Source organism: Hyperolius riggenbachi, chromosome 9 (assembly GCF_040937935.1).
Source record: "Hyperolius riggenbachi isolate aHypRig1 chromosome 9, aHypRig1.pri, whole genome shotgun sequence".
NCBI classification, from domain to species: domain Eukaryota; kingdom Metazoa; phylum Chordata; class Amphibia; order Anura; family Hyperoliidae; genus Hyperolius; species Hyperolius riggenbachi.
Window position 1 is genome coordinate 275,952,635 of NC_090654.1, and position 13,348 is coordinate 275,965,982.

The 13,348-nt window shown below is 44.0% G+C and overlaps 1 protein-coding gene across 2 annotated transcripts in view; it reads right to left on the bottom strand.

Moving 5' to 3' along the window:
• Positions 1 to 13,348, bottom strand: part of EXOC3L4 (exocyst complex component 3 like 4) — a 161,188-nt gene that overhangs the window by 84,444 nt on the left and 63,396 nt on the right. The window contains exons 5-7 of one of the 2 annotated variants that reach the window (XM_068254619.1): positions 10,165 to 10,290; positions 2,740 to 2,840; positions 940 to 1,035 (exon numbers count right to left, since the gene is read on the bottom strand). In XM_068254619.1, coding sequence (XP_068110720.1) covers positions 940 to 1,035; positions 2,740 to 2,840; positions 10,165 to 10,290 — 323 coding nt within the window. Of the gene's footprint in view, positions 1 to 939; positions 1,036 to 2,739; positions 2,841 to 10,161; positions 10,291 to 13,348 lie in introns of both variants that reach the window. The other variant, XM_068254618.1, reaches the window with a different exon arrangement.

Here is a 13,348-nt window from a genome sequence, read left to right on the forward strand (position 1 = left end):
CACCACCAGGGGGGTGGTTAGGGTTAGGCACCACTGGGGGGGGGTCTTAGGGTTAGGCACCACCAGGGGGGTCTTAGGGTTAGGCACCACCAGGGGGGTGGTTAGGATTAGGCACCACCAGGGGGGTTTTAGGGTTAGGCACCACCAGGGGGATGGTTAGGCACCACCAGGGGGGTCTTAGGGTTAGGCACCACCAGGGGGGTGGTTAGGGTTAGGCACCACCAGGGGGGTGGTTAGGGTTAGGCACCACCAGGGGGATGGTTAGGCACCACCAGGGGGGTCTTAGGGTTAGGCACCACCAGGGGGGTGGGGTAGGGTTAGGCACCACCAGGGGGGTTTTAGGGTTAGGCACCACCAGGGGGGTGGTTAGGGTTAGGCACCACCAGGGGGGGTCTTAGGGTTAGGCACCACCAGGGGGGTCTTAGGGTTAGGCACCACCAGGGGGGTCTTAGGGTTAGGCACCACCCGGGGGGTCTTAGGGTTAGGCACCACCCGGGGGGTCTTAGGGTTAGGCACTACCAGGGGGGTTTAGGGGTTAGGGATAGGTACAGAGAGGGTTCTGTGTGTTAACGCTAAATAACAATAAGGCTTTAACGTTAAATAGCGATAAGCGTCAAATGGATTAACGGCAACACCGTGCGCCATTATTCGCAGGCGCCATTTTCAGATGGACCCATTGACATTGCCCGGCGCCCAAATTTGCGGACGTGTTTTGTGAATGTACGCTTTGTGACCAGCCTAAGTTTGAGGGCAGTCTGGAGCAGGCATGGGCAAACTTGGCCCTCCAGCTGTAACGGAACTACAAATCCCACAATGCATTTGCCTTTATGAGTCATGACTGTGGCTGCCAGACTCCTGCAATGTATTGTGGGACTTGTAGTTCCTCAACAGCTGGAGGGCCAAGTTTGCCCATGCCTGGACTAGAGCTTATGGACTTACCTGAGTCTCACTAAGCTGTTAATATAGAGGACTGAGTACTGTACAGACACAGCTGTGAACTGATTCCCCGACCACGCTATGAAGGCTTCCTGCAATCTATCAAAAAAAGGAAATAGATATAATTAATATGAATATGTGCAGATCATGCAGCGCATACATACCATAAATAATATGAATAATAATTACAACATCCCATATAGTTTATTAAGATAAAGAGAGAAGGTCTGAGAGGTGCTAATAATCGCTGCTTACATAAAGGCAAATGTAATGCACTTCCTGTTAAAGAGCACTTACAGCCCCCCAATGCACTGTGTACAGTTAGATGAACATATAAAGTTTACATCTGGTACATTGTAGTAGCTAGTGGATTTGCATCTATATCTTTAGTAGCACTTCCTTATTTCTCTTCATGCTGACGTCTTGCAAGTACACCCTCAGCATTGTGTCCTCCCCTCCAGCCTGGTTCCCTCCCCTGCCCCTCCCTCCCCTGCTCTCTGCCTGCCTGGATCAAATTACATCTCTTTTCACTGTATGAGTAGAGAGGAGAGACTGGAGAACTGCTGCAACCTGTCTTTATCCTGTCTGTTTACTATAATTCTTATTTCTGATGTTTGTCTGCTTGCCTGGATTAGATCACATCTCTATTAACAGTGGTGTGGGCTGGGAGCAAGACATGAGGGGGTGGAGTCATGACATCAATCCCCCAACATCCTTTGCACCTATGGTTTGGGAAGAAAAAAATATCACCCTGGCCAAATTTCACAATGTGGAATACAGACCCCGGGAGTGAGAAAATTTATCATGTGTGATTTTATATAACAGGTTCAAAGTAAACTGTAATTTATACATTTAGGTACCCTTTAATTTTGATTGCCCAGACTCCAAGCTGCATGCAGTTTACAGTAAGACAGGCATTAACTTTGCATAGAATCTCTAGAAATATAGATTTAACATCCCAGTTATAACACCGTTTTATTGTTTTCCCAAAAATATGCATTTAGGAGAACATTTTCTGTAGAAATGTTTGTTGCTTTTGTCTCTTCCTCGTCAACCTACATGTGCCTGCTCACTTCCAGACAGTCTTAACCCCTCCCCCCTTAGTCACATGGGCATTAAAGGGGGGGACGAGAGTGATTGTTCTGTCTCCTCCCTGTTGACTGATTGTAGCCAGTCATACCTCACCGCCTAATACCAATCAATTCTTGCTTTTTTTGTTATTATGTATTTAAATATCACTAACATCTTCTGCAGCACATTACAGAGTACATAGTCATGTCACTGACTGTCCTCAGAGGAGCTCACAATCTAATCCTACCATAGTCATAGTCTATGTCCTACCATATTATTATTATGTATTTATATAGCACTGACATCTTCTGCAGCACTTTACAGAGTACATAGTCATGTCACTGATTGTCCGCAGAGGAGCTCACAATCTAATCCTACCATAGTCACAGTCTAATGTTCTAACATATTCATATTATGGGGCAACCAATAACCTTATCAGTATGTTTTTGGACTGTGGAAGGAATCAGGAGTGGTCAGAGAAAACCCAATGCAAACAAGGGAAGAGCATACAAACTCCATGCGGATAGTGTTACCCCAGCGCTGCAAGGCAGCAGTGCTATCTGCTATGTGACTGGACATCCTACCTACTGCATTCACCTTACTGCAGCTAGTAATAAATGTATTTATGTTGCATTTACATTTTCAGCTATGAATCTGCTGTTGGCTGAGGTAATAACACACAGATGTTTTTTGTCACTGCACATTCCTGCATTAGGCAACCTGGGCACGTACCTTGTAGAGAACGACCCCAGATGCTCCACACATATTTGAATAGCGGACGTCTCGAGTTCTTGTGAGAGTTTAGCCGATTCTCTGACGTGTGACCCGATTATCTGGGGAAGACAGGAGGATCATCATTGGTGTAAGAGATGTGATAATTGTGCGTCAACCGATATCATCACTCTCTATTTGGCTACTCTCGGCTTGTGGATCAGATTGAAGGTGTCATCGATTAATGGTACAATAGTCTGCTCCAGGGGTATTTCTAAGATCCTAAGAGCAGTTTTGGGCTCACCAGATGAAAAATGGGTGGGGCCATGCACCAGAATGTGGGTGTGGTCATGGATGGAGCCAAATTTACATGAACTTAGCGGTCTAAATAAGCCTGCCCAGCAAAATGTTGGATGAAGCCCCCTCTACAGTAATACAAAAAATAAATCGATAAATGCAACATATCACACGAATAGGCAGTGCCACTTAAATATAACTAGGCCTGGTTACCTGGCTTCTGTACTGGCTGGTCTGGCTCTCTGCTGAGTGGTCTGGCCTGCCGCCAGGTTGTCTGGCAGTCGCCCCCCCCCCTCTCCCCCATAGCATTCCCTGACCTTTTAGTGGATCCCCTCCCATGCTCCCACAGGCCTCCCATTGAGGCACCACAACTCCCAGAATGCCCCCATAGAATGACCACAGCTCCCTGCATGCCCCCAATGAGGCACCACAGTACCCAACATGCCTTCATAGAGGCACCACAGCACCCAGCATACTTCCCACTGATGCATCACAGCTGCCAGCCTGCCCGCCATTGAAGCACCACAGCTCCCAGCATGCCCCCATAGAGGCTCCACAGCTCTGACTCTGCCTGGGGGACATTCAGGGCATCCCAGAATAGATCCGTGGCACGTGCCACTGATCTTTAGGGCTAGCAAACTCTCCTGTTTTGCTCAGATGCTATCATTCAATCAGATTTGCGGGATCATACAGTATGTCAGCGGAAGGAAATGATTGATTGATCCCATAAACGGGGCGATTATGCTGGGGATACACGGTACGTTTCAGTACCGTGTATCGACCAGCTGATCCGGCCAGCTGATAATATTCAGCTGGCCCGATCAAGCGGCTCGACCCCCGCCCGCTCGATCCCCACCGGCGGACAATGGCAAGTAATCGAGGGCTGATAAGGAAGCGCCGGCGGGGCCGAACGGCAATCGATCCGCGCGGACGAGCGGGGATGCGGCTGGGGTCGATCCGGCGGCTAATCGAGCCGCCGGCCGACCCGTCTATTCCCATCATTAGGGCACTTGCTTTCTTCCGATGCGATCTTAAAGAGAACCAGAGATGAAGCGCCCTCTTGTATTTTACCTTATAAATCAGTGGGAACATGACAGTAAACACCTACCCTGCTCTCTGTTTCATTGTTCTCTGTTTAATCTGACTATTATCACCTCTGATAAGAATCCCCGACTGAGCACTCAGTCTGGCTTTGCCACTGAATGATTATAGCTGAGTCTGTCTTCTCTGGTGTCTTTTCAAGCCCAAGCCTGCCCCCTTGTGGCTCTGCTATAATGACTCAGCTATAATTATTCCCTGCAAAGCCAGACTGAATGCTCAGTCCGGGATTCTTATCACAGCTGATAACAGACACTTAGCAGTGAGGATGAAATGGAGAGCAGGGTAGGTGTTTTCTCTAATGTTCCCACTGATATATATGGTGAAATACACGAGGGTGCTTCGTCTCTGGTTCACTTTAATGTCCAAAATTCTTGTTGACAAAAATTGTGTATTCTAATCGACCACAGAATTATTTCATGTTAATTTCCTTTACATACTGTGTGGTTTTCATTAGAATTTGATTGTAAAAAAATCTGATCGAATGATCGCATCCGTGGAAAATATTGTACCGTTAATGGGCACCTTAGGGTGGGTGCACACATCCAATTTTGATTGAAGAGTGATTGGCTAATTTTACCCTTTCCATGTAGAATGAGGATTTACCTACACATTGGCTATCATTCATAAAGCATTACCGCATTCGGTAATGCAGAAAACAGCTGACTTTACTGAGCACTTAGCAAAATCTCAATTCATAAAAGCTGTTACCACATGAAAGCTGACATTCCTGAGCAGTGAGGTAAATTACCGACTTGTACGGCAATTACCTCAACACATGTCAGTAAATGTCAGTTCATAAAGATTAGAGCAGGCGGTAATGGCACGAAGAATACCGCCTGTTTTGAAGAGGTGATAAGAGAGCGATAAGAGCAAGTAAATGGAGACTTAAGGCCCATACACACGTCAGATTTTCCCAAACAACGGGTCGTTTGAACGTCCCGTCGTTCAGTCGTCCGCACGCAAAATCGGGTGTGTGTACAGTCCGTCGTTCGGGTCATAAGACTGATTTTGAGCGATCCGCCGGGCAGCAGCAGCAAGAGTGGAACAAACAAGGCTTCCCCTGAATACCTTAGGCTGTGTTTAACCTCTTCCTGCTTTTCACATCAGAAGGCCTGGCATGTGTAAAGTTTCTTGAAGTTCTTGTACGCTGTGGCAACTAAATAAATTGTTAAGAAAGACTAATAGACAGATACAGAGCAGATTCAGGGCAAGCAGAGGCGGTATAACAAAACATGTACATGTAAAGGGAAGTTGGGGATGCCTCTTTTATTGTAATGCTGTCTCTGCACGGACACCAGGAACATAATGTTACTGACAGTTGGGCTTCGGTAAAAAAACGCACTTCTATTGCAGCTGTGAAAATGTTTATGAATTAGCACACAAGTCTAAAATACCGAAGGCAGTATTTTTCTGACCAATTTTTTTTAATCTCACATACTTTTATAAATGATAGCCAATGTGTTCATAGTATTCAAAATCTGTTGGCCATCATACTACATGGAGGTGTTAAAATTGGTCAGTGATTGGCCAATCAAAATTGGATGTATGTATGCACCTTAAAGGTGCCCCTTTGCGATTCAACTTCACAAACGTTTTTCTGATCCGATCCTGCACTCAATTTTTTTTGCATTTTGCAATCCGTTCCGATAGCTTGTAGATCGGAAAATGCAAAACCATCAAGTGCATAATGTATAAATTGCACATATATGTTTAGACCAGTGCAATGCAATTGTGACATTTTTCTCATATTTCCCGATTGCAAATGTAGTTTTCTGATATAAAACTATATAACTGTATAAAGTGCAGGAAAATCCCATGGCTCTGCAATTTTCCAGCGATCCAGCAATTTACATTTTTGTCCCCTTCTCCGTCGGAAATCAAAAATGCAATTGCACTGTACAACCCCATCTGAAAGTCAGCTGCTCATGTCGCAAAGAATGTGTTGTAAGTACAGAAAATTGTGATCTCAGTACGTTTGCATTGCCGATCGCCTTTTCCAAGTGTTAAAAAAGGCCCTAAAGGCTGGTACAAACATCCGAATTTGGATTGGCCAATTTGGCCACTTCCATGTAGTATGAAAACTTGCCTACACAATGGGCCTGATTCACAAAGCGGTGCAAACTGTTCAGCACGGTTGTGCTAAACAGTTCGCACGTGAAGTGCCATTCACGGACTTTTGCGCGCGCAAAAGTCCACGAACGGCACTTCACGTGCTAACTGTTTAGCACACCCGTGCTAAACAGTTTGCACCGCTTTGTGAATCAGGCCCAATGTATTCATAGTGTTAAAAATCAGTTGACCCTATACTACATGGAGGTGGTAAAATTGGCCAATCAAAATTGAAGGAGTGTACCTGGCATTAGTGATCTGTCATAGCAGATGACTAAACCACTAACAACGAATGAGTGCGTCGCCTTATTTATTCCCTCAGAAATGGTTTGGCTGCAGCGGAAGAACACATCTGTAACGATGTCACACGGTTACACGAGATCGGGCAGACGGGTCGTCCATCGTTAACGATTCAACGCAAAAGTCTTCTGGTGGGTATGAGCCTTAACAACACGAGCTAATCTAAACTCTCTGATCTCACCACACACGATTTTGTTTTTTAGCCAGGAAGTACAGAGACGCACGCAGAATGATATATTGTGTTTAGTAAAACCAGCTTATCTTCATCTCCATTAGAGCTGTTTAAATCCACTGCTGTACTCAGAGAATGAGCCCATTGCGTTCACGTGGATAATTGTAGCCTTCGTTTTTTTTTTTGTTTCTTTCGCCCAGTAATCAAAACCACTTTGTGCCGCAGCAAATTCGCGGCAGACATTCCAACAGAAGCCTCATTGAAATGCAAATTGGCCTGAAAAGCGCAGCTTCACAATTGCACATCTTTCAGCCAAGGACATGCTGCAAAATGACACCTCGCGGGCTTGAGTCACGGGCCCGCCGCGCACTAAAGCCGCACTGCTCCGTTTCATTAGCCGAATAGACACAATAACGTTTCCGCTGAGCTACACCTACAGACTTGTGGATCGGAAACAAAAGCCGGTCTAATGGAAAAGCACAATATTGTTCGAGTTCTTTAGAAATAGTGAAACGAAAGTCAATTATCACATTAACAGCTTCTCGAGATTTCTTAACGATCGCAGAAATAAGACGATATGAAGATATGTCACACTGGCCGTACTGACGGAAATTCACCGGAGAGTGTCATGCTGATATTTTACTGTAGAATTACCCAGCCCCCATTCTCACACTAACCCACTCCTAATGACCAACATTAACCACTTCAGCCTACAGTGTTGTTTCAACTTATGCATCCGAGCAACTTTCACCTCCCATTCATTTGCCCATAACTTTATCACTACTTATCACTCTGAACAGTGGCGTAGCTAAGGAGCTGTGGGCCCCGATGCAAGAAATACAATGGGGCCCCCCAAGCACTCTATACATAACAATTGATACGGCGCATCAAACCCTGCCAATGGCAACTACATTGTCAGAGGTGCATGAAGTGGATGGGAAGCAGTGTGTTAATGATTACCACTATTCAAAGTATCTATAGAAGTTATTATTATAAGCACAGGACCAACAGAGAGTTAATACTGTGGTTGAGGGAGGGCCCCTCGGGGCCCCTCTGGCCCAAGGGCCCCGATGCGGTCGCAACCTCTGCACCCTCTATTGCTACGCCCCTGACTCTGAAATGATCTATATCCTTTTTTTTCCGCCACCATTTAGGCTTTCTTTGGTTGGTACATTTTGCTAAGAATTATTTATTTTAAATCCATTTTAACAGGAAGATTAAGAAAGAAATGGAAAAAAAATTAATTATTTCTCAGGTTTTGGCCATTATAGTTTGAAATTAATATATGCTACCATAAGTAAAAACTATGTATTTTATTTGCCCATTTGTCCCGGTTATTACACCGTTTAAATGATGTCCCTATCACAATGTATGGCGCCGATATTTTATTTGGAAATAAAGGTGCATTTTTTTTCAGTGTTGCGTCCATCACTAATTACAAGCCCATAATTTAAAAACATACATTACATACATATTAGAAAAGTTTAGTCCCTAAGGTAGCTATTTATGTATTTTTTTATTATTATTATTATTTTATTTTATTTATTTATTTTTTACAAAAAAAAAAGTTGGTGTAGCTATTGGGAAGTGTGGGAGGTAAGGGACTATTTTTAACAGTAAAAAAATGTTATTATCTGGAAATTTTTATTTCCAGATGTAATTTTACTATTTGGCCACAAGATGCCCTTGGAGCTTACTTCTGCACACGTAGTATTACTACGCAAGCGGAAGTAAAGCGTGGATGGGCAGAAAGGGATTTATGAAAGACGGAGCCGTCTCGCTGACGGTGTCGGCCTTTCATACGGGGACTTAGATCAATGAATGGGAAGTATGTTTCCATTCATTGATCTCCTGGCTAACGGAAGGCGGCAAGAGGCGCGTGGCGCAGCGGCAGCAGGTCAGGCTATCTGGATGAATATATCCGTCCAGATAGACCTAAGTGAGCACCACAAATTGGGCAAGCACCATCAACCACAACACCTCTATAAGGGAAATGCGGGAGTGTGCAGAAAGGAAAAATTATTATTTATTTTATAATTTATAATTTTTTATACAGGTTACTGGTTTTTGCCTACAATTTACCATCTTTGTTGATGGGGCTATTTGGAATTAATTTTTTGGTTCCGTATAGCCATCAGTTTATCTAGTATACCTGTGAGTATGTGGTTTGGGAACTCCGCCATTTGGCTGATATTTATTGTCACTCATGTGTGTATCTGTGTATGAGTTCTCTAACATGGCCATCCTTGCTACTTGTTTCTAAGTGTTTTTAATTCCTTTTTTGAATAAAAATGATTTTGCAATGTTATTTTTGGAGCGGTGCGGTCCTTGGAGGGAACCTCTGTTCTGTGGTTTGTGCAGATAGACTTAAGTGGTTAACCTCCTCCTAGTATCTGACTGGTACACTCCTAATGCCTGGTACACACCATGCAATTTCCCGTCAGATTGATGGGTTGAATCGATCATTTCCGACAGGTCCAATCAGGCCAGTTTCTAGGCTAAATTGCTTCCTCAGTGAAGGTGTAAAAAAATGTCTTGTTGGCTTGAGAACCTTATTTGTGATGCGCTATTTAGCCCCCCGAGTATAAGTAGCCACCAGGTATAGGTGCCCCAGTATAGGTAGCCAGGTATAGTTGCCCCCCTCCACCAGCTTTGGCAGGCTGGGGGATTAAAGTGATGGAGGGGGGAGCAGCGGGTACACAAGGACTCAGCCGAGGTGAGGTTGGGCCCCTCCTCCTCAAATGCAAAAGATTTATGGCAATGGCGGGAAGCGGCTGTAGTACAAACTCACTTTCCGGGCTTCATGCGAGGATCACCGGCCGCCGGGGTGCTCTGTGCTCTCTACTACCACTAATCAGGAAAATAAATGCCATAAATCTTTGGCAATGGAGGGGGGGAGGGGGCACGGGGGAGGGCCGGAGGAGGAGAAGGGAGGAGTCCGCTCCCCTTCCCACTGCTGAGTCCCTATGTGCCCGATGCTCCCCCCCATAACCGCCCCCTCCGCCCTCACTGCACCCCGGGCGGACATTGAAATGCAAATTGCCAGGTCCGATCTCTTTTTTCAAATCAATGTTGTACAGACATGACCAGTAAATCAATCAGATTGGACCTGTCGGAAAATTTTGATTTGACCCGTCGATCTGACGTTAATTGCATGGTGTGTACCAAGGCTCAACACTAAACGACTTTATCCCTATAATCTTTTGACAGTGCCCTGCCAACCATAGTTAACTGTGTGCTTTCAGTTGCTCTACCAAGCCGTTGAATCAGAATGATTACAGTTCGTCATAGTTGGTATCCACAGCTCGGAGAAAGTGATGACATTCACTTTTACTACATTAGGAAGGTGGGGTTATTTGGGGGGGGTGGCCAGGTGGCAAACTGACTGCAACCATAGCCTTCCTGTGTTCAGACATTCTTGGTATTGTGACAGGCGACACAGTTACAATCCCCGATATACTCACAACCTCAGTATCGATAAACAGTGGCAGGTGGGCGGTGTCTTCCAGCGTCTCCTCCTCCACCTCTTTTTCGTCCTCCCATTTCCTCTTCTCCATGTCTAGTATGTTGTTCAAATACCTCTCTACAGTTTCCTGAAACAATTGGCACAATTCACTAAGATCATACTAATGACAATAGGGCAGGTAAAAACTTCACCACACATCAATCAGTATATTTAGTGTTAATGAACTTGACTTATTAACATGTACTGATACTTTCACAGTGTGAGTGTTGTTTTTTCACTCCAGTCCTTAAAGAGAAACTCCGACCAAGAATTGAATTTTTTCCCAATCAGTAGCTGATACCCACTTTTACATGAGAAATCTATTCCTTTTCACAAACAGACCATTAGGGGGCGCTGTATGGCTGATATTGTGGTGAAACCCCTCCCACAAAGAAATTCTGAGTACGTACTCTTGGCAGTTTCCTGTCTGTAAACCCTGTTGCATTGTGGGAAATATACCTGTAGCTGTTTACAGCTGTTTCCAACTGCCAAAGCAGCAAGCAGCAGCTACATCACTTACCAGCAGTAAAAATGTCACCATGTGATAAATGTTAAAGCGGATCTGAGATTGAAAACTAACTATAACAAGTAACTTGTCTATATATCTTATCTAAAGTTTAGATGGTTTACACAGCAAAGCTAGCTGCAAGCAGTTTTAATAGAATATGATTATTTCTTCCTGTGATACAATGACAGCAGACATGTTGTTTGTAAACATTACCCAGAGGCAGGCTTATCTGTATCTTGAGCCATCAGCCTAATCCCCTCTCCTCCGGGCCTCCCTCCTCCCCTCTGCCTCTGAAATCAATGGCTAGTAACACCTCCCCCTCCTCCTGCCCAGACTGAGCTCCCATGAACCCTTGCTACTGCCAAGGCTCTCTGAACCTGTGGGTGTGGCTTATTTAGTTTATAGGGAATTAGAGTATTAAAACAAAAAAGTATTTGGCTTGAGGAATTCCCTATAAACAATAGGAAAGGAACACAATTATGCAATGTGTAAAAGTTCACCTCGGATCCACTTTAAATATAAATCAGGGATTTAAAATATTTTACACTGGGCAAACACTGATTCAATCATTTATACAGAATTATTGTAAAAATGAAGCACTTTTTTTATTACATTATTTTCACTGGAGTTCCTCTTTAACCATTTTAGCCTTTTGGACGTGGCTGTCACGTCCAAAATTCTGCTGTGGGCTCCCGCGTGCGCACGAGTGCTCCCATGCCGCCCCCCGTTAGCCACCCGGTTCCCATTCATTGATCTAAGTCCTCGGTAGAAAAACCAACAATTAGAAGCTGCGGCCTTTCTGAAGAAAAAAAAAATCATGTCCTTCTTATAGTTCCTGTAAGCGAGCATGCTCGTTCACAGGATAGAAAACAAAACAAAAAATCACTGTAGCCATCTTGTGGCCAAATAGTAAAACCTAGTAATACCCAAATAAAATTTTTAACTAAAAAAAAAATAAATTACAATTTAAAAAACACCAAAACATAAATAGTTACCTAAGGGTCTGAACTTTTTTAATATGCATGTGAAGAGGGTATACAATTAATATTTTTTAAATTATAAGCTTGTAAATAGTAATGGATGCAAAACAAAAAAAAATGCACCTTTATTTCCAAATAAAATATTGGCGCCATACATTGTAATAGGGACATAATTTAATGGGTGTAATAACCGGGACAAATGGGCAAATAAAATTTGTAGGTTTTAATTATCGCAGCATGTATTATTTTAAAACTATAATGGACGAAAACTGAGAAATAACGATTTTTTTCCCATCTTTTCTTAATATTCCTGTTAAAATGCATTTAGAAAAAAACAATTCTTAGCAAAATGTACCACCCAAAGAAAGCCTAATTGGTGGTGGAAAAAACAAGATATAGATCAATTCATTGTGATAATTAGTGATAAAGTTATTGGCGAATGAATGGGAGGTGAAAATTGCTCGGATGCATAAGGGGAAAAATGACAGAAGGCTGAAGTGGTTAAGTTATCACCTCTGTGGTTATTCTCACATGCAATAGATAGGTAGGGGAGGAGCACATGCAGGCAGGATGTAGCTCCACCCCTCTGGATGCTGGGATGAGGAAGGAGAGAGAGAGACTGTGACTGTGTCTGTGTCTCTGTGTGAATTTCTGTGTGTGTTTGTGAGTCCCCTTCTGCATTAACTAGTAAAAAAAAAATAAAGCAGACAGCTCAGAATGCTTCACTTTATATTGCAGTCTGTAAAATACTCCACTTAACGACAGCTCATCCCAGGTGATAACTCCTCACACACATTAGACTTGCATTCCTCTCTGTCAATTAACATCCTATCTTTAACTTTAGAATTGTGTATCGTTAGTTTAAGGATTGGATCATCTGAGGTAAATAAAAAATCAAGATCTCCTCCAGCCTCTGTCGATATATCCCTCCCTGCAGCCCTAGTGTCATGGGGTCCCCTCCGTTGTAAATGCTGACCTTGCCAGGTCAGAATCTTCTGCGCCTGGGCAAGTGCGCAGCCGCGCCGCTTGTGGTCGCGAATCGCGATCCAGTGGCTGGGAGCGTTCTTTGCGGGCACAGTAGTTCTGCACCTGTGCAGAACGCTCCAGGCCACCTGAGCACGAACATGAGCGGATCTCGGGCAGACACAGAAGATGCTGACTTTCTGGCGAGGTCGGCATCTGTAACGGAGGGGACCCCGGGACACCTGGGTCCCCTCCTGAGCTGCGGCGACGGACATATCGACTGCCAGGGGCTGGAGGAAGCCCTGGGTAAGTAGGTCTTGATTTTTTTTCCTCTGACCTTCCCTTTAACTTTAGAAATCACTCCTTAACTTAATTAGTTGCACCACTCTGACACATACAAAGATAAATAAACACTCCTTTCAGTGCATGCTTTTCACCCTTCTCTTTTCATAACTAGGGTTATCCAGATGGCAGCCATTAGCAATTCCTCCTTTGCTGGACACCATCTACTCCACCAGTTTGCTGGGTTCTGTCCCGGCAATATGAAAGGAAGGGAGGGGTTCCTCCAATAAATGTAAAATAATTTATATTTGTCATCATGTAGCTGAAAAAAGGATGCTATTTATTATTATAATTTAGAAAATAAAATTTATTTCTGAAATCTTGTATTTTTAATTTGGGCCCACTTTAAGGTT